At 35.0% G+C, this 27401-nt stretch overlaps 1 protein-coding gene across 1 annotated transcript in view; it reads left to right on the plus strand.

The window, feature by feature from the left end:
* Window positions 1-27401, plus strand: part of ANKRD31 (ankyrin repeat domain 31) — a 63232-nt gene that overhangs the window by 33313 nt on the left and 2518 nt on the right. The window contains 10 exon segments of the mRNA XM_085322102.1: window positions 3384-3560; window positions 4852-4865; window positions 4867-5028; window positions 8383-8546; window positions 9035-9113; window positions 9881-9959; window positions 12203-12299; window positions 14938-15988; window positions 18367-18507; window positions 19131-19227. Coding sequence (XP_085178228.1) covers window positions 3384-3560; window positions 4852-4865; window positions 4867-5028; window positions 8383-8546; window positions 9035-9113; window positions 9881-9959; window positions 12203-12299; window positions 14938-15988; window positions 18367-18507; window positions 19131-19227 — 2061 coding nt within the window.

Below are 27401 nucleotides of genomic sequence, written 5' to 3' on the forward strand. Positions count from 1 at the left end.
GCTACCAGCTTCTTGGTTTTGGAAGTGGAAGGGAGAAGGAAACGAGCAGGTGCTTCCTGTTGTTAATTGTTATTAGTTTTTCCAATATTTGTCAGTGCAGCAGCTAGCTTTCACATTTTCAAATTGGTTCTTCCTATTGTAGGAATCCCTTGTTACTTCAGTCATGAAAGAAAACATGGCATATCTGATAGGTGTCATCACCTGATGCTAATTATTGCAAGAATAAACATTGAACATAGAAATGATTCCTTTCCCTACAGATACTCAGCTTTGCAGCTGCTGTCTGTTCTTGCTCTATCTTGAGGTCTATGTTTATTTACAGATCTGTAATGTAACTGTATTTATTTTATGTTACTGTATGTCTTTTGTATATGGATTTTTCCCCCTTTTTTGGCCTATTATGAATACAGTTATAATACAAAAATCCAACTTTATCCCAAACATAGGTCTTGCATTGTCGCTTCTCTGAAATACCATTTCACAGATTGCTTTTTCCACAAGAGAGAATCTTCAGGTAACGACTTATTCAGCTAAAATTTAATTATTTCCATCATCCCAGAAGGAGGTAGCTGTTTGAGAGGTCATGGGAGAAAGTATAGCCCTTTGTATAGCTGAAGGCATTAATTTGGGGACTGGGACAATGGCATTCAACTTGCAGCAGGAAAAAAAAGGAAGACAGGATGATGTTTCCTGGTTTGTGGGGTTTTTTTCTTTTCTTCCCCCCTCCCCCATTCCTCTTCTTCATTAACTGGCTTTTGTGTCTTACCTGATTGTCCCCATGTCCCTGTAGTCTTCTTTACGTCATTCTGTTCTTGAATAAAAGTCTTTTCTTTCTAAGTGAGCACATACGCAGTGTCACCTTCACCTGTCTACAGTCAGTCACCTTCTAGGCTCTGTACATTCCTATTCTACTCATATAGAAGAAAGGTAAAAACAGCTTGTGTCTTTTCTTACAGTTTGAGCTGTGGAAGGAATTGCTCATCAGCCAGTGACAAAGTGTTCAAGTGGCTGTTTAAAGGAGGATATCCTTGAAGTTGTTGAAATATGGCAGTCTAATCTCATCTAACTGCTGGCTACAGTAATCTCTCCACTTTGTACATGCACTCACTGGATTTTGTATTGCCAAGTTCCTAATCTTGCCGGTTTATGACCTATCTGGCAATGCACTCCGCAGAGAACCAGTGCTTTGTGATTCATGTAACAATAACCTGTTACTCTTTTGCAAATATTTCATAGCAATCATGAAGAAAACTGTTGTGCAGGACAACTCAACTGGAAAACTTTGCAATTATTTCTGTTCACTTGTGGCCATTATTGCTAAGGGTCATTAGCTTAATGGCTGTTGTGCATCTTTTTTTTTTTTCTTTACCTCTCTAAAGAGTCCCTTGGACATTCTCCCATGAATTGGAGGGGACAAAAAGTGAGAATCAGAAAGCAGATGATTGCTTTGGGAGTTCAGACCCAGAAGCTTTTAGACAAAATAAACTCTTTTCAGTTGCCCCGTGTGACAGGACAAGAGGCAATGGGCAGAAATTGAAGCACAGGAAGTTCCGCCTGAACATGAGGGGGAATTTCTTCCCTGTGAGAGTGACAGAGCACTGGCACAGGTTGCCCACAGAGGTTGTGGAGTCTCCTTCTCTGGAGATCTTCAAGGCCCGCCTGGATGCAACCTTGTCTAACACGCTGTAGGTGACCCTGCTGAGCGGGGGGGGGGGTTGGATTAGATGATCTCCAGAGGTCCTTCCAACCTCACTGATTCTACGATTCTATGATGTTACAGAAAAGTATGTCTCATATTGGAGGAGTGTGTTGAATTATGTGATCTCTCTGTGTGCTCCAGAATCTCAGTTTTCATTTTAAAAAGAAAGTATTTAGCTCTCATGGTTGGCACTACAATGTGGGCCAAGTGCAACCATGCAAAGATGACTGCCTGAATGCTTTCTGGCAGGTTAAAATAATCTACTCTGAACTCCACGCTACCATGCACTGACTGCAGCAGTACCTGAGCAAGCTAGTTTAAAATTAGTATGGATATATCCTTTAACATAGTTGCAGCACATTTTTAATATGTTTCCAAACAGTCCTGGATGACAGGTACTTTACTTTAAAGGAAATCTTGGAAAAGGTTGGAGTAACCTAAAAAAAAGTCAGCTGTCAAATCATGGAAGATGTTTGATAGCAATGGATATTGGTAACTGGAATATTTGAGAAGACAGCTTGTCTGATGAGAAGAAGAAAAGTTTGGGATGCAACAACTAATTGTTCACTGAATAAYTGAAAAAGATGGCTAAGAGTTGCAAAATACTCATGTAAAACTTTACAATTCAATTTTTTGGACAAATTACAGATTTTCAAGAAATCAGAGAAAGAACATACTATTTTCTTTTCTTTCCTTTTTTTTTTTTTTTTTGACAATGTGTTTGCACAATATTAAAGAAGCAGGAAGAGGAGCAAAAAAAGTTAACATGCATGGCAGGACTTTTTGAGATTTACACACACACACTGTCTTTGCAAGTTTTTTTCTTTTTTTTCTTTTTTCTTTTTTTCTTTTTTTTTTTTTGAGAGAGAGAGAGAGGGAATGAGGGCCTGCCCTCACTCTATACACAGAAACAGTGAGTGGCCTTGCTCTTTTAATCTGTTCTCTTCTTTATATTTCTTACAATTTTGTATGTCTGTTTCTTGAACTCTGAGAGTTAGGTCCTTTTTTGAGTATTAGATGATAAAATTTCAAGCAGATGTTGTCTATTTTGGTAAATCTGTAAGAGAAGGGTTAAAATAAGTTTATTTTGAGTCATGAATTTTAGCCTGCACAGGTTTAAATTAAAAGACAGTTGAGCTGTGTCAGCTCACATTTGTCAAAGATTTGTATTGAATCTGTAGGGCTCTGTCATGCCACAGCTGTAAAAATACCTTGCATTAAAGCGTATCTTTTCCCTAATGTAGGATCAGGAATAGGAAAGAGGTGACAGTCAAGTCTTCACTTTTGTATAGTTTCTTAAATAACCTTTATCTGTATGCTTTATATATCTAGCAGGCATGCCTGGTAACTTCAAAAACAGTCCATGAAGAAATGTGACATGTTTGCTGCTTTCATATAGTGTAAATCTACCCAATGTTGTTAGCTTTTTTTGATAGCTAATCCATTATACCTTTGTTAAATCATTTAGATGTGAACGGTAAATTCTTTGGCAAAGGGTCTGTGTGTTATCTGATCTATTATGCAGTACCTGTTTCACCTTTTGATGTAGCCAATTAATATTAATGAATAATTAAGGCAAAAGTATTGCACAGATTTACATTAATTCAAATGAGTTAGGAAGGTTAATTCCTTGTTTATAATTAAATAGTTTTTATTGTTCCTAATGACAATCCAATATGTTTAGAAACATCCAAAAAAGAAGCTGCAGTTTTACATGTCGCCTACAATACAAGAGCTTGGATGAAGAAGAGAAATGCAAAAGGAGAAAATCAGCTGCATATTGCTGCTAAGAGAGGAGATTTGTCTTTGGTGAAAACTCTGATATCATCTGGAATTTGTGTCAATGAGAAGGACAACGCAGGTTTGAATATTGCTATTTTATGGACTTGTTTTAGAATATAATTTGTATATAATTTTATATTTTTTATTTTTAAATTTTATATGGCTTTATGTAATTAATATTTTTATATAATTATGGGCTCTTGAATAATGATATAAATATTGTGGTATTTCTTGAAACAATGCAACCAGAATGCTTTAGAAGATAGCTTCTCTTCATTATTGTTAAATATTTATTGAATAAGCAGCATAGATTATTTCTATAAAATATTTCAATTTCAAAAATGTTTATAATAAAAACTGTTTCAAGTAACACGAACTCTTGGACATACATTATACTGACCAGCAGAGCAAGGATGATTTTGTAGATAGGTATGGATGCTCATGAAGACATATGTGCACACATATTTCTCACGTATAGCATTTACATGAAACCTATATAGCTATGGAGTGTGTGATAAACTGTGGATAGTCATATAAGTATGACTGCTCGAAACTGATTCATTTCTCATCTGATGTGTGGAATTATTGGTAAGAAAAAATGTATCTACATACATAAATTGAGGACTGGATCCAACTTCTCAGATGAGGGAGGAAGAAGATAAGCGCAAGCAGAACCAGTAAATATCCGTTTCCCTGGATTTCCATCTCAGGGCGGAGCAAATGCAGCCTTTCCCTCAGCAGAGGCATTAATCAGGCCATGTGGATGGAAAGCTGGTGTGGGCCAGGCCTCTGGCCTCTCTCTCACCAATTTTTGGTGAAAATTGACCAGTGGATTTGGCATTTAAGAGGGCACTGATGCTCATGCACGACAATAAATTCATGTGTGTGAGGCACAATCACACAAACCTCATTTCTTTAGGAGATGAGTCTAAAAATCAAATGACAAGATTATTTTTTCCCTCTTTCTTTCTAAATGTACAATTCATGTCTATTTTTGTAGTCTTGGAATGGATGATATTCCATTCTGGATCCGTGACAGACTTGATATCATAAAGTGTCACTGTGATTATAAATCAGATTATTAATATTATGCTTCTGAATTTTTGTATTCTTTCTACTCTATTCTTTCTACTTTCTATTTTTTGGGGGGGAGGTTATTTTTTTAGTAGTGTAGTAGAAAAGTAAGCACTATTTTTCAGGGTAGTATTGGATACATTTTTCTCTAAAGTAAACTGAATTAAATAATTTCTTTGTTTAAGATTTACCTTAAAGACAGTAGTCTGACATTTGTTGTACATCAAATACAGCAAAATGTATAATTGCTCATTAGTGATCTGTAAGGATTTTTTCAAAATGATGCATGTTTTCAGATGCATGTTGTACATGTCATCTTGCTTTTATTAGGCTGGACAGCAATTCATGAAGCTTCCAATAGGGGATTTACTGAAGTGATCTTAGAGTTGCTGAAAGCTGGTGCTAATATTAACAGCAGAAGCCTGGATGGTACTTTGCCAATACATGATGCTGTTTCTGGCAACTATTTGGAGGTACAGTTCTTTTACGTTGCTTCTCTTGGGTCTGATTTCCAGAAATGGGCAAATAAAGCAAAATCCTGGTTTTGAGAAAACATGGGAAATCAAAGTTATTAATACAATTATATTGTATATTTGCACTTAGGAAATAAACCATCATTCTTTTAAGTAGTTAAAATTAAATGAAGTCTTCAACAGTTAGTTGACTTTTTCAGTCCATCAGGCGAATTTCCCCCCAAAATCAGAATTTCCCCATGGTACCCTTGCACACTTTTGGCTTTTTTCAAATAATACCGAAACCCTCAGTACTCTCAAGTTACAAAAGGATGTTTTGATGTAGATATTTTCCCTTTAGAAGAAATTAAAACAACCATAATTAACCTCACAGAACTTAATTTTAAAAAGAAGATGAGAATGTTTAAAGAAAAGCAATAGTTTTTTTTCAAATAATTATATCAAAAATTAATCCTTTCAGAAAAACTGTGTGTCAAAATTGACCAAAATTAATGAATAATTCTGGTAACACTCACACCTGCATATTTTGGAAAACAGACTATTAATCAGAAGAATTTAATTAAGCTCTCATGCATAGGTCTTCTTTTGAAACATGTTGGAGTTGAGTACATGTATCAGAAGACAAAATACTGCCCTAAGAGTGGAGAGACCTTTTGTAGCCCAGAAAAAGAGGCAAATCTGTACTAGTTAGTGAAAAAATGTTTGATTTTTAAACAGTAGATTTTTTTCTTTACATAAAATTAGGAGTTAGTTCCACTGAAGGAATGCAATGACCAAAGAAAAGATCAGATCTAGTATTTAAAAAATGTATTCAGTCATTTTTTTCCCTTATGTCAAATTATTCTGAATCATAAATGTTTTCTTCAATCCTGTTTAAAAATACTTCAGTTTACTATTAAGGAAATGTATCTCAACTTAAACTTTATTTTAAGAGTGTGGGAGAAATTGTGATGTCTTTTCTACAATCTAAGTAAAGGATACATTTTAAGATCACTTAACATTGCATACATGAAACAACAGCCACCTGCCCGTGGCCATACTACAACAGGTTGTTTTTAAAGGGCCAGCTGTCAAAAAATATTTCTGGAAACAGTTCCAATAAAAAAGTAATCCTACATGGGAGAGCCTTACTGATGCTGTCTTGCAGAGGCATTTAGTTTGTCTGGGTTGTTTCCCTCCTGCATTTCAATGAGAATGTAACAAAATTATATTAGCTAAATAATGAGAGAAAATCATTGCTATAAATAAACACTGTATCTCATATATTTTTCCTATATTTAAAACTGTCTATAGGCACTCAGAAAGCTCACTGTATTATGCATAAGAAAACAGTCAGGAGAGAAACAGAGCTGAAATCAGAAAGCCGTGACTGCCAGCAAGGCAACTCATGGGTGATTTATATCCTCAAGGAAATCTTGTGGTTCTTTGTAGTATATCTGGGCCTTGACACAGAGCAGTTCAGCTAAGGCAACATGTTTCTTTTGGAAGGGTAGGGTCARCTCATCCTGAATCTCAGTCTGAAAGCATTTGAAGGTACAAAGCAACAGACTATGTAAATTAACACAGCAATATTAGGTAGAGAAATCAGAGACAGTATGTGAAAACATCACTATAAACTGTAACTAGGTGGTCACTTATATACCTAGTCTAACTGCAAGGTGAGAGAGCTTATGAGCAGGCTGGAGAGTAAGTTTAAGCTGCCAGTACCCTGTTTTTTGTCTGTGCTCTTGGAAATTGCCCCCCCTTAAATCAGATCTAAATGATCTGTACTATACTGAAGGAAAAACAAAGTTCAGAATGTGATGATAGGCTTGACTCTTGAATACTTCATATGTCTGTCTGTAGTCCATCCAGACCCCAAAATAAGGGCATGAGTGTTGCATGTAGACAGCTATGCTGTGGCTCCAAGGCAGTTTAAGACCATCTGTTCCAGATACTGCATTCCTACCTGTTGTCACATGGACACGTGAGTGTACCTCGTTCTTTGCATTGGTGTGAGCTTTTCTGTGATCACATATAAAGCTAGTTCAGGGAGCTGAACTAACTAAAAACTAACCCTACAAAAACAAGGTTTTGTTTAGATCAGCCACCTAAAACTGTTTAGGTGGCTGACCTAAATATGCTAGTGTAAGGAAAGGAATGGGACTGTGTGGTCCAGGATAGAGATGGAGGATTGTGGCAACCCCAACACAGACCAGTGTAGGCTGCTGTGGAGCTGAGACCTCTGTGTGCTTGAGTTCCCTCACCCTGGAAACCTCCCAAATGCAGGCTGGGGCTTCCTCTTAAYGTGGACTTACGGGTTGAAAAACCTAGTTGTGGGAGCCACTTTGGATCTCTCTTAACGGATAGTATAAACACACTCCTTGAGCTCAGTCAAATATCTGCCTTTTGTTTGAATGAACAAATAAAAAAAATGTTGTTTTGGCACAGTGAGTTCCAGGGAACTGAGCAAAAAAAAAGATGTCAGATTGACTCAAACAGACCACCTCTATTCCTGTCAAAAGAACTCATTTTTCATTACACTTACCTTTTCCATGAGGAAAGATAAAATGAAGGGGATGATTTCACAGGCCTGGTACTTATCTGTCGGTAGGATTCGTGAAAATAGTTAATATTCTGTAGGGGTTTTTTTTGAAAAACAGTGGAGAAGGTTATAACTGATTACTTCATTGTTCTAAAGACAGCACAAGAGATTTTGAATTTCTACAAAGTATTTTTCTTTCTGATGCTTACCAGCACTCTGAATATTCATCATAAATCCAAAATACAAATGTAAGAAAGAAGTAGAAATGCTAAAGATGGGGAAATCATACATAAGAAAATTCTTTAACGTCCAGACTCTGACCCTGTCAACACTTTTGTATGAGCTGAATTTTAAAGGATGGATAGTACTACTTACACCACTAATTTCCACATTTTAAAATGAAGCAGAGATACACAAGTGATTTAGCACTAGGACAGAAATCATCAGTGCACATAGCTGAAAAACTGAAATACTATTAAATGCCTAAAGAAAAAAATCCACTTCTTTTCTGTATTCTATTCATAATGCAGTTTACCAGTTTCTTTTAAAAGTAGATCTTTGATGTCTCTGTAACAATACCTTAAAGATGGTAAGTTTAACAAGTTGTGAATTATTTGTTTATTTTAATGGAAAAATTGAAAGTGTAAAATGCAGATCTGTGTTGTTAAAAGCCAGTTAAACCTGTTTGTTGAATTGTGAGTGTAAATGTAACAGATTTTAGTATATCTTATTTGAATCTTTATTATTTGTATCTTGTAATAAATGCAATACATTATATGTATATGTTATATGTAAACATGAGTAATTACAATACCAGCAATATATAATAGGCAGTGAGAATTCTACTACAGCATGGAGCAAATCCCCATGAGAGGGATGATTCTGGCGAAAGTGCTTTGGATAAAACTTGTGATGATGAAATGAAAGAATTGCTTAAGTCTTATGGTGCTATTGACTCTGGACTTTCTGTTAAAACTGCTGGGGTTACAGGTATGTTGGTTCCATAATGCAAATCATAGGTTTATACTGTAGTCTCAAGGCAAAAAATGAACTTAGAATGCTGCTGATTTGCAGAGGTGCATCTTGCCTGACCCTGATATTTTTAAAGTTATTAATTTAAACTCTTGATTATTATTTATTTGTTGTCAGAAAATAGGATATATGATTTTTTTCCCCTAGAGAGTTTGAGGAATAAGGACATATTTGGCTCCTTAGATTTTCTTTATCTTCCATATTTTCCTTTATATGAACCTTGGGTTTTTGAAAATAGTATTAGTAGCTTTAAAGACTGTTTCTCTAGGCTACCTAAATTTGATCTTATCTGCATATACAAGATATTTTCTCATTATGTAATCTGCCATTTCATCTTTGTAACCTATGTTAGCTAATCTAACCTATTATGCTGCCACAATTTGTTTATAAATTATATTTATTCTTTCTTAATTGTGGAGAGAGAAAATATAATCAACCTACTAGGTCAAGAAAATCCAAACTTGTTTGTTATGACTGCTGTAAAAATGATGATGCAGCTTTGGTGCCACAACATGAAAAATACAGTGAAGTAAGTATAGGAAATAAGAGCTTTGTAATACTGCTTCATAGTGTAGTACTGTATAATGTCACTTATTGACTGAATAATATTAAAATATCATTAAAATAATTAACTCTTCAGAGTCTGTTTAGAGAACAGCATTGTGCCGAGCAAATGGTGACTTAGTGTATGCTAGGTTTGTATATTACCACTTCTCTCTGTTCATGATTCTGATATATTTGCACTTATTGTAGGCAACACTTACATACATTTTTTTATAGCTCATGTGAATGGAAAATGGTCAGAGATCATGAATTTTTTCATCAGATTTTCAAAATGGCTATTTGGAAGCATAATCATTTTTCTTCATAAAAATGAAAGTATTTAGAAATAGTTTAATTTTAGTTTGAAATACACCCAAAGATTTTTGCAGAAACTTTATCTTAGGAGAGCTTTTGCTGATAACTAGAGAGTGTGTCCACATTATCCAGGTGATGTTATCATGGTAAAATTCATTGTTTAATCTTTGCAGTGCACTGAAAGCTGGGACTCTAAGAGTAGACTTGTTCAAATGCCTGGATAAATCCTGGTTGTGACAGTCCCTTGCAGAACATACCCTTGGCACTCTGTATGGCTTTCATACCATGCCCTGTTGCCTCCACACAGTAGTTGTTCTCTTGTGTGAAATGACTTGAGTCTACCAATATTTATCCTGTGAGCCATTTATCATGACCTGTGGATTGTGTAGTACACTTTTCTCTACCTATTATGATTATTTCTGTATCTGTTAGGATGAGTCTGTTGCTGTCATACAAGATACAGCACAGAGGCAAAAAGAACTGTTGCTCCTTGAATTGAGAACTTCCAAAGATGCAGGTACAAGTAAATTTAAGCTGTTTAAGTAATTTTTTTGGTAAATATCCGCTAGCACTGTTTTAAAAATAATACTGCAAGTAATGTATTTGAACATCTTTTGGAAAATTCATCTTGAGAATAAGATTTTAATCTCAGATATGTGTACAGGAGTACTTCCAATTTGTACAGGAATGGATATGATAACAGAAAAAGGAAGCATGCCACCTGGAGGCATAAAAATATTGTGTGTCAAGTAAACCTAAAAAGGGATCATTATATAAGAATGCACACTGTTGGCAACATTCCTTAGTGATGAGTGCATGAGATCCTGCTGGAGCCCCTCCATGGCCAAGAGCACCTATGTCTGTATATATAACAGTGGATGCATCATTTTCACTATAGTGTAGCTGCATTTCCAGAGGCCTATAATAATTTATGAGGAAAAAAAGAAAAATCTTAAGACAGACATTGTAGATGATGGGCAGTTTCTGAAATGCTGGTGCCTGGAGGTGTCATTTGTCTTAAATGTATCAAATCTTGGTTTAGATTAGTCTCAAGAGCCTACTAAGAGACACTGACTTCCTAGGAGATTACAATGCTGGTGCTCCACAGCAGCTTGAGTCTCTTGTGTCTGCCGTGACAGTTCAAGTGGCAGAGCATATTGCAGAAAGGCCTTTTATAAAAGTCTCTCTAGACTTTATCATCTAGTCATGGCTTTGTACTTTGGAGCAATTCTAGCCCATGAAAGTTCTGGCCCCTGACAGAAAAGTTCTTTAATCCCCTCCATCCCTCCAAGTCTATTTCTATGTTAATTTCTACTACTCAGAGCCCAGATCTATGACTATGTTTGTGAAATCTGTTGTAGCTCCCAGCTGAAAATAGCTTGGAGCTTTCAAATTACTCAAATTATATTTAAAATGGTCAATTCATACCTTTTAGAATAAATACAAAACATGAAGTTATACAGCTGTATAGCTTCCAAGTAAAATCTATGCAATAATAACTGCTAATTAAAATCATTAAGTTTACTTGAAAAATGTTTGACAAACAAATAGGTGGTATTATAGGCTGAGGCCTGTATGCATGGTAAAGCTGAAGCATTTGTGCCTGGTTAGGCTGAAACAGATCTATGCAATTCCCTAACTCAAGAAAATAAGAAGTATCAGATGTTTTCTGTTTTGGAGCATGAGAGAAATTAACGTTGTGATTCATAACCACTACTGATAAAAACATCCATAATCTGGCACCTCTCAAATTAAACTATAGCTGTTGCTTATGAGAAGGCCAATGAGACTGAACAAGACCACAGAAGAATATTGACAGTTTTACACCTCAGAGTGTTTACGTGCAAAAAAAATCTGCTCTAAATGATAGTCTTTCTCTATTAAGCTGCTTTAATAAGAGAAATATTTTATTATTTTTCTATTTTAATAAATAAGTAGATGTTGGTAGATCCTATGAAACAGCTTTCTGGAAACATTTCATAAATCTTATTTTTAATCCTGTAATTTCTCTTTTTCTACAATAATATAAAATTTTAATTTATTGTTTTGGAATTTCAAGAATTAAATTTAACATATTATCCCAGTAGTATCCCCTGGTCATGACTACTAAGCTTTCTGTTGCATTGTGTATCTAAGAAAAGAGGATATCTAAAGAATTTTAACTGCTCTTCTTATTTTCAGAGAAATACAGCTAACAGCAAGGGAAAATTTGTAAACCATTTTCATTTTATAATATGTAGTTGAAACTACGTAAAACTGATACATGTATTTTTATTACATATTTAACTTGGAACAGTTGAAGCTTGTCAAACTATTTTATAATTCTTCAAACATAAGCACTTTAGCCACCTTCTTAAGACTGTGCAGCCTCTGCAGATGGGCTCCCATATAACTGTCATGCAGTTCTTTGCAACACAAAGACTTTCAGAAAGGTTTCAGTGCTTATCAGCCCTAGGACAGTGCTTTAATCTGTCCTGTTCTTTTAATAACTTCCTAGAAAAGGCTATTGCTGGTCAACATTTTCTAGTACTTAGGCTATTTATCTTTAATGTAAATTTATGTTTCATTCTTCCTATGAAGAATATCATTAAAAGTACTTACTTGTAAATAGCTTTTAACATRCATGAGAGTATCAGCTAATGCTGTAACAGTATTTTCATTTTTTGCCTGTGTATTTGCTGCATTGAAAATGTTATTATTATAATTATTCTCTACTTCTTATTACCATCATCATTTTGGTTATGTCAAAATATTGGACAGATGCATATATCCAAAAGCTGTCTCAGATACAAGATACTTTGAATGAAATGCTTGCAAAACAGAAAACTGAAAGGGATGCCCTTGCTAAAAAATACAGGTAGGTAGAATACAAAGTTTTTATTTTTAGGAATCTTTTTTTTGAAGCAGCACTGATAGAGGTTATTAGTTAGAGGCTACATAGTAACATGAAAGAAAAACTGTGTGCTTTTCATTCAGATTTTGCTGAAGCGTGATTCATATTAGCCTCAGTTACCTCCAATAAGAGTTCACATCAAGGAAGAAGTTCGAGGTTTAGCTAACTCATATTAATCATTTACTGTACACACCATGAGCACTACTTTTAGGTAGTGAACACAGATGAAAGGTGAAAGAAAAATCTGTAGCAGAAGTTAGGGAATGGAGGTGCCGAGCAGTTAGATGACTTTTGCAGCATCATGGAGGAAAGCAGGAGCAACTCAGACACTACACTGAGTGTCGCTATCTGCAGTGCTATTTCTTTAGCAATCCTAGATTAGGATTTCTTTAGCAATCCTAGATTAGGAGTGATCAACCAACAGCTCTCAAGAGTGATTCGGAACAAAGGCTTGCAGTGTACTCACAACTGTTCTCTTTCATGAGGACCCCTCAGATGCAGTCTGGAGAAGACAGGAACTATGTAACTGTCAACTTCCTGCTGCTGTATCTTAGAAGGCCTTTTGGCTGAGGCTTCCTTCTGAGAGGGATTACCTGAAGACTGGTCATGTCATGGGTGCACAGCTAATAATATGGCGTAGTATTCACATGCTGCTAGGCCATCTGATAAAGGTGACTAGATGTAACCAATGTGAGCAGTATTTGGTCATGTAAAAGCTACAGTGTACAACTTTCAAGTTGGTCTATGGCAAACTATATAACCTGTCTGAGCAAAAAAGACTACAATACCTTTGTCACAGGCATTTTCCCAACTATAAGACATAAGATGCATAGATTACACAGATTAAAAGGAAAAAAGGATATTTTTATATGCGGAAAAGTTAGGATTCCAAATCATCCTTGTGAACAAACTGGTGACTAAATAAAGAAACAAGGACATCATAAATAATTTAGCATTTATAAAAATGTATTTGCCTTCTAATGTTGAGTAAAGCTGTTCCAGAGCAAAGTGATAAATATTTCCAAAATAATACAGATGCCCTTCAGATAATGCAACAGCTATCCATCAAATGCAATGAGCTGCATGCCAGATTACATTGTATTTCTTTTCTATTATTTATATGGCAAACGTTATATTTTTAATTAATTAGCATATAACCTTTTGTCACGTGATACATGAATGTACAGAAGATGAGGAAGCATCAGCATGTTTTCCATTTTTCTGTTCAGATAGTTGGCCTAGTGAGAGATCCTACTAATAGTTCTCCATTTTTATTTGTTCCTTTGAAGATATTAAAATGTGTCTCCCCTTTAAGAAAAATGAGCCAAAAAGCATTGTATTCATTAGTGGCTGTAAGTTACTTTGCCTGTGTCAGTCAAGACATCACTATTTTTCCCTCTTACTTTCTCTTCGTTTGTGGTTGTATCAAGAAGCTTTGTAACTTCTTCTGTACCTGTGTAGCGATGAAGTAACAAAGCTTCCCTGAAGAAACACTGCTAGAAAAAGTACACAGAGTGTCACTGCCTTCAGTAGGGTTCCATACTAGTCAGGGCTTACTCAKACCTGAGACTGACTGATGCTAATATGCTGATAGTATCATGGCTTATGAATACATGCGATAGCAAACAATGCGACATTGGTGTCGCATTGGACACCAATACTGCCACACTGTAATTTAGTCCTGCTTAGACTTGTTCAGCACCAAATGATCTTACCGTACTTTTGATCCCCTCGGCAGTCTCTCTTTTGCCCAGACTGGTATAGTGTTACCTGCATAGCATCTCTGCTAAGGATGGGATCAAAAACAAGCCACATATTGCTATTCTTTTTSCCATACCTTGTAGTGCTCCTCTGTCTCCAGCAAAGTGCCAGAGCAGTGGTGCAATCAACTGTTCCAGGAAAAGGGGGTTAGGAGAAAAGTGACTTGTGCCAAAAGAAATGGAGAAATACAGGGAATTCCCTTGCAGCATGAGGAAGATGCTTGGGGAATGAGTCTTAGAGAAATCAGCTCAACTAGGGAGCAGAGTCTGATGAGTGGAGAGAAGTTCCCAAACTAACATACAGTGTCCTAAACTTCTCTGACTCCTGATCTCAAAGGTCTTTTTGGTATTACTACAACTGTGGTTTCACAAAATGTTGTGTGGTGTAAATACAGTACAAAAATACAGTACAAAACTTCTGATAATATCCATTAGTAGCTCATCCTGAGCTTGTTGTAAAATAATCCAAATTAGTACTGCAAAGGCACTGAATTCAATGAACTAATGTGTTCTGTGGTGATAAGAGACCAGCCAGTGACAATACAGACCAAACTTCAATTCTGTGAATTAAGAGTGATATAAGGACAAGACTATTACTGTARTTTTGATGCTTTGCTTTGAGGCCTACTTCTAGACAGGATTCTGCAGTTTGTCATGCCTAAAGCCTGGGATTTCAACCATAAACTTTATATATTTATACATGATAAAAAGGTTATTCAAATTTTGGAGGCTGGCAAAGTACCTTTAAGCACATTCCTTTGTGGATTACATCTATTAAACTGCTTTTGTATGTCTTCAGAATAGCTGTGGTGTCTTTATTTTTACTTTTCTATTTCCTATAGGGCTTCAGTGGAATCTTTTAAAAAAGGAGCACTGAGGGAAAAATTAGTTAAGCTTGCTTCTAGACAAAAGAGTCTGTTGACTGTAGCCCAGAACCAGAAGGAATTAGTCCAGAAAATACAAAATTACAGAAAAGAAAAGCAAGTGTATGCAACACATGCAAAGAAACAAATCTCAAACACAGTTATTTGCTATGGAAATGGTAAAGGACAAGATTTAACTGCTGATAAAATCATGTGTCCTGATGTAGTTACATTTAGCACARGGCCTAGTGCCAGCATGCCTAATGGAAACAGAGTAGAAGCACATCTCTCTCTAGAAAATAGATTTTCAGCTCAGGAATGCAGCCAACATCCAAACAACCGCTTGGATAAGACAGGAGCAAATAAAGAAGCAATTAGAAGCAAAGAGTATTCTGATCATGCTTTGGCATCTGAAAACAGGATAAGAGAATATCCTTTCAATAACATGTTAAAGTTGACAAATGCTGTAGAAGTGGTAACATTGCCTTCAGAACCTACAGTTTCCATTACTGAAACAAAATGCTTACAGCAAAAAGACATTGATTGTGTAGCGATTGCAGAGCAAGGAAACAAGTCTCTAAATCCCACTTCAGTGACCAACACATTAAATATTTCAGAAGCCCGAAGCGCTGTCGTCAGTAACAATGTCTGTCAGCCGACCAGTGGTTGTGAGCAGGTTCTTACTGCTGAGGAGCTACACAGATATGTAAATAAGAAAGACGCTTTCCAGCAGCAGCAAGTGATTGCATCAACATCCACAGAGAATTTTCGTAATGCTCRACAACAAATGATCATTCAGAGTAGTGTTGAAACATTTAATGCCAACTCAGTGCTTACAAGTCTGGTCTCAAATACAGATTGTCCAATAAACCTCAACCAGAAATCTTCTTCCCAGAGCTGTAATAGTCAGGATTATGAACGAAAACAATTGAAGTACAGACGAAATAATAGGAAAAAACTTCAATTGATAGATCTACTTCAATTGGGAAGGATTAAGCCAGGAGAAAATGTTTTAGAATTCAAACTTCAGGTAATTGGTGAGATATAATAATGTTACTGTTAACAAATAATGAAAAAATAGACTACTAAAAGGGGGAAACAACAGTTCTCATAGTTCAGYCTCTATCTTCAGCACCTAATATTGAAAATTTTTATTTATTATTTGCACATCATATTTTATGGGTTTTAAGGGAAAATGCTACAATGGATGACATCATCTGTCAGACCATGATTTTAATATCCAAAATATGCATACGTAAAATTTTTGTTTAACTTTGCATATCGGTTTGTTAACATTTGTTATTATTATGAACAGAGTAGAGTGATTGGTCTACATTGTGTAACATCTGATCTTAAAATTGGTAGAAGGAGGGATGTTAAAGTTTTAATGAGTAAATGTGATTCTTGGAAGGCATTATCAAGTCCCTCAGATCAAGAAATGTAATATCAAGGATTTCATTGTATGCAAAATTACTTGTTTATATGCCAGCTGGTTCCAGAATTTACACACTAGTATTCACCAAACCTGTAAAAAAAAAAAAAAAAAAAAAAAAAAAAAAAAAAAAAAAAAAAAAAAAAAAAAAAAAAAAAAAAGGCAACTTCTTTTTAGTATAAAAACATGCCTCTGTGCCTCCAAATACAGAGCAGATTTACATGGCAGCTGCCAGGGAACTGACTTAGTACTTAGCAAGGGATGGAATTATTGAGGGTTGTTATTGACTGAATTCCCAGCTGTAAGCTAGTTTATTTCCAGGGCAACATATTGATTAAAACATGAAAGGTTCTTTTCAGCTAACTCATCAGGTGTAGTTAATGTAGAAAAGACTCCCTTTTCTGCACCTATAATCTGCTCAAGAATGCTTATTCTGCTGAGATTAGTGATTTTGTGTGTTCTCATGTTCCATAACGTAATACATTGTGAGTAGGTTGCAAACTGCTCTACACTGGGTCGTATCATAGACATATGCACATTCTTCTTTTCTTTAAAGGACATGTAATATTCTTCAAAATGCCAAGCTGACCAAATTGAAGGATGAAGAATTCAATATGCTTACTGTCATTTCTCAAGACTTGTTATCTGTGATAATAGCTTGATGGATGTGGGTCTTAGGAACTTAAAACCTACTGTAGAAACATTGATATTCTGAGCATAGAAAAGTTAATCTCTGTATTAATCTGAAAGGGACACTCATTTTTTGTATTGGTATGTAGCATTTTGCTATCTTTGTGGAGTTTGAAGTTCAGAGGCAGTATCTATTGCGTTTCAAAGAGGAGAAGATCAGTAAAGCTTCCTCCTATATGGTTATGGATGTTTACTTGGTAAGAAGATATAGTTAGTACTAGTCTTTTCCTAAAGTTAGCTTAGGGGAGACAGGATGCAGATTTTGAACATTTTATGCCCAAAGTATGAAACTGTGTATGGGATTTAGTGTTCATTGCAATGTTTGAGTTAAAAATCTTGGTTTAGATTCTTACAGATACAGAGCCAAACCATTGGATATTGTAAGAAGACATTCAATATTTTATAATGGAGCATTCATTTATTCTATTGTTTAACCATGTATATACAAAGCAACCTTAATAAGTTATAACACAGTTTATTAGCAACTCATTTTAACACATTTTAACCATGTTAGTCTAACTGAGCCCTGTATAACAAAACCGTAATTTACTGAATGGTGAACAGCTATAAGCCATGCTTGCTGAGGTGCATATGCATTTGCAGAACTGGGCTTTGCTTAACCAAAGGGAGAATAACAATAAATTCTTTTATAATTAATTTTGCATAATTTCAGGCCATCAGTTTCCTCTTTAAAAAAAATAGGTGATTATGCTTAATACTTGATACAACTACTGATTTAGGAATTCTGATTTTAATGTCTGTTGACATCAATGAAATGCAGTTTTCATGCAAAATACATGTTTCTTCTTTGAATTGTCAGGATATCACTCTAGCATGCATTTGTTCCACACATGTAAGGCAGATGATTGATTTTGAATAATAGTTTCTTGGTAGACAGACTTGCTCCCTGTGAGTTCCTGAGTTTGTCATTGCAAGTTAATTATAGTCGTAGCTCCCTTATGTCTAAGAGGAACTAAAATGCAAGTAGCGATCTTGTAAACACATGCTATTTAAAGGAATTTTATCTCACACATAGGGGAATTTGTCCTCTGGCAGTGGTATCTTTGTGACCAAAGCATCTCATTCTGGAATAAATCATCGTATTTTATGTATCATAGCTTATGATAGTGGCATTGGATTCTTTAAAAATTCTTTAGCAAAATACAGAATTAGCTGCAGCTTTTCAGTAATATGATCCTTCAGAATTTTGTTCATGTTTTAAGGATATTAATTCAGAATTGTTAATTTATAAGTTGTAATTTTATTTCTTATCTTTTCTTTGTTAGGAATTCAGTCATAAAGCCACACTCTTGGAGAATGGCAAGATTAAAACCAGTAACAGAAGAATACTTCAGAATCCAGTTCAGTGGGTTAAAGAACTACTAGGAAGTGACATTTCAGTGACCTGGAAGTATGTATGGAATAARGTAGGCCTAATTTTACTCCTAAAAATAGTGATAACAAATTGGAATAATAAATCTCACAGATGAATCATTTATAAGATAAAAACACTTAGAAAATATTTTCACTTTTTTGGATCTCCTTGTAGTTCTTAAAGGAAAAGAGCACACAAGCCCAAATTAAAAACAAACAAACAAACAAAAACAGAAAAAACCCTTCTTACTGTTAATGAATAAGAGCAAACAAATATCTATATAGCCCCCTAAAAAGAGTAGCTGTATTGTGATGAAGTGTTGAGAAAGCGTGGAACTCTGTGAGTTGTTGGTGCTTTTTAAAAAATGATTAAGAGACTGGCAGAAAAAAATKAGAAGTTATTAAGAGAATGAAAAGTAGCAAGCTCATTAAAATATCAAGGTACCATGGACAAATGTTGCAAAAGTATTTGCAGAGTACAGAGGGCTWCCAAGGTATGTTACGATTTTTCCTTCAGAATTCAGATTAGCAGAAATGTTAATTTATCTTGATAGACACAGATCAGACTGTTAAATGCATAATCCCAATTTTGAAAAAAAAGTGAAATGTTTACGCCTATCACAAACCCCACAAATAATTAAAATGATGAGTTATCCATTTAGATTTCTTTGAACAGGTTACATATCTTGGGATACAGTTGTCAAAATTTCTTGTTGAAGAAGTGTCTATTTCTAATGACCTGGAATTACCATCACAACAAAGAGAGCCTGTGGGTATGTACCAGTTAAAATCTAATATTCACCAGGATTAGAAGTACCAGCAAATGATTTCTAAAGAGCTTAGATTTCACAATTCCACTATTGCGTAATGATTTCTTCTGAGCTGCATGCTTATCACAGGTCTACACTTGGGAAAATAGTGACAGAAATTACACTGCCTCTTTAAAATAAAATATGGCTTTCTTTTCTTCCATAAAGTGGTTGAGTGAAGAGAATAATTATTAATGATTTAGTTGCTAAGTAACTTTATGTTAAACAAGGTTTTAACTTTAACATAAATTTACTTAGCAACTAAATCATTAATAATAATTAATTATTATTAAACAAGGTTTAATATATAGAGAAAAAAAAGCTTTTAATGGTCTAATATAATACTTGCTTACTGTGATGGGAACTCAGATACACAAACATAATTTTCAAACACATGTACATATTAAAATCAACATAAATAATCTGTGTTGGTGGAGATCACACTGTGCCCAGCTAACAGTAATAACTGGAGGAATATTTTATTCTCTAAAAATAAGTAAATCATAAGAAACAGAGCATGATAATTTGACATATGACACTAAACAACTTTTTCAGAACTGGCTAGGAAACTTAAAAACTTCAGCTTAATTTTAAYAAATAATGTGTTCCCAGGGAAACCTGATTACTTTGATAGTCAATGGCACTTAGACCTGGCAAAGCTTTAGGGTGGTTGTGACTGGTTGTGTTAACAATAATTCATTGCACCTCATGTGAACAGGGTTATCAGGCTTTGTCTGTTCTTAATCTACTAAAAGTAAGTTCAAATATCGTTTTTTACAATATCTAATTTGATGTTTGAAACACTATATGTTTGTGTCAGGTTAAGAGCATCCAGATGGTGAGTTTACATTGCCCTTCTTCTGTAACCTTTTTTTTCTCACAAATAGTTCAAGATAACAGTGGTGCTTAATCAGCCTAGGTGGGAACTTGAGAGAGGTAATGCTAAAGATGATAATCACACTGGAAAGTATGTGTTCTTGGTTTCAGTTCTATTTCAGTTGCCATATGGCCACATATGTACTGGGAAATTGAGCAGTGCCTTAAAAGTTCCAGATGATTAACCTGCACCATTATATTGTGAGAACAGTTGTGAACTTTTAGGCACCTCCTAGACAATTTTCAGGCCTGGTTTGAGATTTAACATGTTCCAAGTGACATTCCCAAAGAGCAGTGAGCCTGCTTGGAAACACAGGAGAGTTTGTTATGGTGGATGTGAGCTATTCTGTGCCACTTGCCCAGGTACATTCCCAGGCATTATTAATTTTCTAGTATACGTATACCATGTGTACATTTTATAAAGTAAAAGTTTATTCTGATTTTTTAAGGAATTGATCTTGTCTTTGTGGATTAATGAATTGTATTTTCTTCTAGTCAACCCAGAGCATCTTTAAAAGAGAAGGCTGAGGTCTGATAATTTGAGCAATTTTAGAGGAGGAGAATTCCCCCTCCCCCCCAACCCTCCAGCTTCCCATATCTTAGCTCAGTATTCTGGTCGCTGTTTTGTGAAGAGGATGGAGAAATTGAAAGAAAATAATAAAGGCTGTAGTTTTGCTTCTTTCTAGCCATCTCTTAACAGAAAGAAGCATCTACCATGACATTTTACCTGGCCTGATATAGGAAGCATGTCATAAGAACCCCAACCAAATCAAGGTCCCTAAGAAAGACAGAGAAGGAGTTCCTGTTCTGTGGGTGCTGACAGCATAAGAAAGGTACCATTTTTTCAGTGCTACTCAGACTCAGGAAACTCCAGGTTTGTACAGCAGCAGAATTTTGAGAGCAATGCAGGTTTTTAGCAGAAGCTTTAAGGATGGCAATTTTGGAGTTAGTCACCTAAATCCTAACTAAATTTCTTTAGACCTGTATATCTCTCTGAGTCTGGGCCTTTAGTCTGTCCTAGAATCATGCTAGCAGAAAGCTGTACTCTATTTAAGTGCGAGAGAGAACTAAATATTAAGAAGATAAACAGTATTTTTTTGGCTGTCTATATGTAGGAATGCAGAAGAAACTGATTATGTGGCTTGGAATTTATCCCTCTCTGTTTTCTGATACATGTAATAGAGACTTAATGTTTACTAAAAAATGGCCAAGAATAAACAAAGATTAAGAAGCAGATGTCAGCTGAATAGCAGGTGTTATCTGCAGAGCAGATGTTGGTGTCAGAAACTTCACATTCAAATTTCAGTGAAATGGCTTAAAATAGCAGCATAATAAATAAAATTTTAATAAGTGCAATGTGAAAATTCAGAACCTCCTTTCACTGGAAAACCTTGCCTTCATGTTTTTGGAGGAAAGCTGAGAAAGATAACAAATGTAATTTAGTAGTTTAGAAATCAGGACACAGACTAAGAACTTCAAATTTAAAATTGCTTCTTTATCCAAATGTCATGACTTAAAGGAGACTGACTAAGAATATGTAAATCTTCCAGGTTGGGTATTACTGAAATAGTAGTAAATCATCACCATCAATAATACTAATAATAACTTGGGAGGGGAGAAGTGTAAAAACCTCCCAGCATCTGACAAATGACTTTTCTATGTAACCTATAGCAGAATGTTCTATTAACTACACAATGTCCCCATTTATGTGATTATAAAAGACAGGGAGATATACTGTATATACTTTGTATTTCATACTTTGGAAACAAAGTGAGATAGTAGATGGATACCTGTACCCAGAGTATTTTTTTCATCTTAAAGGTATTTCAAAGTGCTGCTGTTATTTGAGTTCTAGCTTCAAAATGAATCTTTGATGATATTTGAATGTATACTGTGTTCTGTTCTTTAAGGCCTACAGGCAAAATACTTAGAAGTATTTTGTAATACTTATAACTTCCAGACATTTGTCTTAGGTAGTTATATACTTTACAAAGAAGCAAACAGTTCTGCTTGCAGACTTTACAAAGCCTTATATTTTCTGATAACTTCGCGTACCATGACWGAAGTACAGGCTCGCGTCAACAACACATTTGTCCTTTCCAAAATCCTGTACCTACTCTTATTTGACCATCAGCTAATGAGAAACATCTGATCGTGACTTACTTGGAGTTGAGCTGAGTGGCTATCAAGAACCCCCCAAAAATCCCCTTTTTAGGACCTAGAAAGGAATTAAAAAAGCTCCCAAGAGCTACATGTCATGTAACCCTATTCTAATAATTGAGTTCTGGTAATTCAATATCTGTGGTTTCTTATCTGTAAGTCAGTTTTGTCTGAAACTGGCATATCGCTTCAAAAGTGACTAGGTGGCAGTCAGTGTGATCAGACAGAATTATAGGCTAATGTAGGTTAGATGGGACCTCTGGATGTTTCTAGTCCAACCTCTTGTTCAGAGTAGGACTAACTTTCAAATTAGATCCTGTTGCTCAGGGCCTTGTCCAGTCAAATTCTGAATGTCTCCAAGGATGGGCATTCGACAGCATCTCTGCACATCCTGTTCCAGTGCTTAACTATGCTCATGGTGAATTTTTTTTCCATGTATCTATCTATTTGGAATCTCTATTGTTGCAACTTGTGACTATTGCCCCTTTTTGCTGCTAAGGAAACAACAGAGATGTTGTTTCCTTAGAAAATTGGACTAAAAGCAAACTAAATGACTCCTAATTAGTAGCTTTAAACATTTTCTTTCTGGCATTTTTACTTTGTGAAACAAGTTGTAAAAGAAATCCTTTGATAATCAACTCATCTTCTTAATTCATCAACTACTCCATAACATTTTCATAATTTTCATTGTGAAAACAGAGAAGACTGAGACAAATAGAATTATTGTAAATAATCTTATTACACATCCATCTTTTCCTATCTTACTTATGAAAACAGTAAATGAAAGAGAATGTGATAAACAACAAGCCTCAAGAGGCAATGGCTTCGGCTACTGCGTTGTTCGAAACATTTCTAAAGGAAAAGACAGACTTTTTACACTGCACTCTAGTAGTGTCAAATGAATGCATGTAGGAGACTACCTGGTGATCCTGCTCACCTTGGTAAACATTCAGACTGTGTCACATTTCTGTTTTTTCTTTCAGGAGCGAGTTTTAACAAAGTTGGAATAAAGCTTCTAAACAAAACAAAATTCAAGTTTTAAATCACCACACAATCATAACTGGAGGAAAACTCCAAAAGTTGCTCCGCAGCTGCACATAAAACCCACTGAACGAGTCACAGCTCCTGTAGATTGTACCAGTGCATGAAAAACATGAGCTGCTGTTTTTTATGTCAAATAGTTGTTTTGACCTCAGCAGTAACTTGATTTATGCTGTCTTCTATCTGTTTCTTCCAATTTGCTCTTTGTTGTTTTATAAACTGCAAGAATTTTAAAGTAAGTTGGCTTCTTTTAATTATGTAAGATTGGCCCTGGAACTGTGTCTGATCCACTAACTTGACACATTAAATTCACAGTTTATAAAATGATTCAAAATAATTTTAGGGAACGGTGCATTTTTATTTSAAATGAGAATCCAAGTAAATTGTTACATAACCAAGTATACAGTCATTCAAAATAATATATTTAAAAGGAAAGAAACACAAGGTGGGAAACTGCAGCCTGCTAGTGATACCAAAAAATAGTCTCCCAGTTATCCTTTTAAAACAATCTTACTAGCTTTTAACAAAGGATACTAGTGAATGCATTTGTTGTTGTTTGAAAAATCAATAATTTTTTAATTAAACAGGGTGATGAACTTAATCCAGCTTTAGATTTCTGAAACTGAAAGGTCACCTGCACAGCTGTGTAAAAATGTTTATATTAGGAAAATGGAATTAGGCATTATATTTCAAAAGTACTTGTTTTAYTACATTTTTATTTCTTTATAAATTCAATCTTGAATGTAAACTTTTACAGGAGACTGTAGACATTTCCAGATTGGTATTTACACGTATGTTAATTATGCCATCTCCATTTTGGGGAAAGAATTTTATTTTAGAATAGAAGGCATGAATTCCTTACCTCTAATCATGCTTGCAAATCCTTTTTCCATCTAGGCATATCTTTAATTTTCATAAATAGAGAGTAACAGAAATGATCACTGGATCTGTAGTGAAAATACATTCAGAGAAGAATGATTCTAGATACACAATTTTTTTCCTACTCTGTGACATTGCTTCTGTAATCTCTGTTGTAGGAAAGAACTATTGTTCTTTACTGAGTAGACAAAGAAACATTACTTTCTCAATCTAACATTTTATCTAGATGCAAGAGAACAGAATAATAATACATATGAATTAAATTCCAAGTTATTTTTCTACAAATTCTATATATAGGAAAATGATGAACTGAACCTACAGATCATCCATAGTGAATAGTATCAAGGAGTAGCGTCATGTGAAGGAAAGAACTGTAGGCTGAGTGAGTATCAGAAGGTGGTTTACATCCTCCTGGCACAATTTTAGCTGTGCCATGAACCATCTACAGTCAGTTTAATCCATTAAGTAATTTCTAAACTGAAATGATTTAATTATTTAACAAGAAGTTATAAATAGCCTTCAGATTTTCCAAAATATATTAATTAAAAAATACAGCATTTGTAATTTAGGGCCACCTGATAAATTAGTTTTTTGGGAAAGGGTACTTTCAGAATCTGGGTGGGGGAGGATACAGAGTCACAAAGCAATTAGCCAACAGTCCATGCTGGCTTATACCGTTTAGGAGGTGGAAACCACATGGCACATCTAATTTTTAGGATAAAATCGTCCCTTACCGATCTGTTTGTAAAAGCTTGAACTTCAGAATTCACAGGCAGAAAAATCTGTTGAAATGAAGATCTGTATCACATGAAGTGGATCAGGAACTGTGGACAGCCCTGGCTAAAAGGCCATTTTCAGGAAAAAAAAAATATTGTAAGGTGTGGTCAGAGAAATAACCAGTCTTGTAGTGATGACTGGTCCACTGATAYCTCTTTTTTCAAGATAGCAGATCTTAAACAGATAAAGGAAAAGTTGTTTTCAAAATCATCACTATCATGGGAAGAATTAATCTGCCTCAGATCAATGGCTGCCTTAAGAGTCACTGGATCTAAGAATGCTGTTTTTGAGAGACATTGGCTTTCATTTCCAAGACCTTATTTGATCTGTAGGGTCAGTAACTACTGTGGTTCTTGGATTATAACTGTTCTTCTCTGTTGTTAAGTTCTTGAGAGGCGTGTGGAAAAGGCACGAGAAATGTTTAAGCTTATCAAGAGAGGTTTTTTTCCTAATATATTATAGAATTCTAGGTCAAAGACTGTCATCTTTAAGCGTTTAGATCTTTTGTTGGTTATCCAAGTATAGCCTACCTCTAGGATAGCTGCACATAACCAGATCCATTTTACTCAGAAGAATAACATTGCTTGTGACTTTGCCACAGGTATCACAAATCAGTTAAGCATTTTCTGAAGTATAATGATAATCTCCACCTGTATTACTGAAGTATTTAAACTAAAATCACTAGTACATGTAAATGACTCAGACATTTTGGTGGTTAAAATGCAAAAGCATTTCAATCTCTATTACAAATAATTTACAGCAGTAACAAAGCTATAAAATTCGTAACTATCTCTGGATGATTCCAACACTTTTAGGAAAAGTAAGGAGGGTACAGATGGTATAAAGATATTTAAAAACTGAACTTTCAGAGAGTATTTCAATGATCAGAGAATGGTGGCTCTGCACAGAAGTAGAAATCATTGGTGATGATTAACCTTTAGGCAACTGGAGATTCTGCTCTGAAGTTTTGTATTTTTGTGCCATTAGTTAGAATTCTCCTTAAATACAGTTTTCAGGTTCTCACTACTGCTGAAAACAGGGTGTCATAAAGCTACAACGAAATGGAAACAAAAGTTGAAATGCATTTGGAACTGTATCGAGACTATTAGCCTAATACAAATGTTAACAAAGACAGAAAAGCTATTGGCAAGCAGGGTGGAAAAAGTACCAAGGGAAGAAATGTGTTTTTCTCATTTATACAAAAAGCTCATTCTGATATTGATACCAATTGCAGTGATACTTCATGTTGTGGTTCATGAAGGTGGCAGAAAACTTAGAGCAACTAACAGCACAGCAAAGCTGTTAAAGCAAAAAGAGAACATTGCTATGTGCATACTACCTGTCTAAGCTTCTTGTCTATGTGCCTGAGGTTCTGTTTTGGACAGTAGTATTGGAACAGTTCTCTGCTAAAAGCCTGTGAGCTGCCTGCCTTTTGTAAGGGAATGAGAGTTAACAGAAGTCAAAAGGGAGAAAGGGAACTTTAGATCAGGTATTAAAAGGTTGAAAGTAATAGTAAGCACGGAAGGAAAAAAAAGTGAGAAGGAAAAATGAAAATAGGAAAGATGTTAATCAGCTATCAACTTTTCTTGTTCACTTAGGTAAATTTGGATTCATCATAAGGGAGAATGCTGACATTTAATTTACAAAATCTTAATCCAATAGGTAAAAGATGAATTTGACCCAAAGGAGTCAGCTAGGAAACCCATCAACTGCTAAAAAAGTTTTTCAATAGATTTATTCTAATAATATATACACATATGTATGTGTACATAATATATAATATATATATAAAAATATATAACATAACATAGTTATATATAATATGTAATATTTATAATGTTATGCAATATTTAATAATAATAATAATAGAAATATACATAATAATACCTGTATTACACTTTCAAATTTGATTTTAGAATTTTTGTAAATGAGTTAGAATATTTCAGTGAGGGCTGAAAGGATGAGGTCCAGTTTCATACATTGTCAGAGACCAGAGCCACCGATAATGGCTTTTTTTGGTGGCAGTACTCCTCCTTCCCTAACAGGTTGTTGTTTGTTTGTGCTTGAAATAGCTATGAAAAGGAAGAAAAAAAGCCTTTTAGAAATCAGGAAAACAAAACTGGAGGGAATTACATGCTGAAATGTATACGGCTATTTTATTTTTGCTAAAGTAATGTCCATGAGCAAGTGGAAGTAGAAAATGTGAACTAAATTTATTTGATGAGATTCTTCAATAAAGGGCTTGAAAATTATAATTTTTCAGGCACATTGGTGGCTAAGGATTGGACTGCAGAGCATTTATACCTGTGCTCTTTCACCAGAAGCTGCTTATTTCACAGTCTCAGAGTTTAGAAACAAATCTAAAGCTGTTGATTTAAAGAGGTTACAAGTTCCACAGTCTGTGC

This window comes from Rhea americana, unplaced genomic scaffold (genome assembly GCF_003343005.1).
Source record: "Rhea americana isolate MKP2758 unplaced genomic scaffold, rheAme1 scaffold_74, whole genome shotgun sequence".
NCBI lineage: Eukaryota > Metazoa > Chordata > Aves > Rheiformes > Rheidae > Rhea > Rhea americana.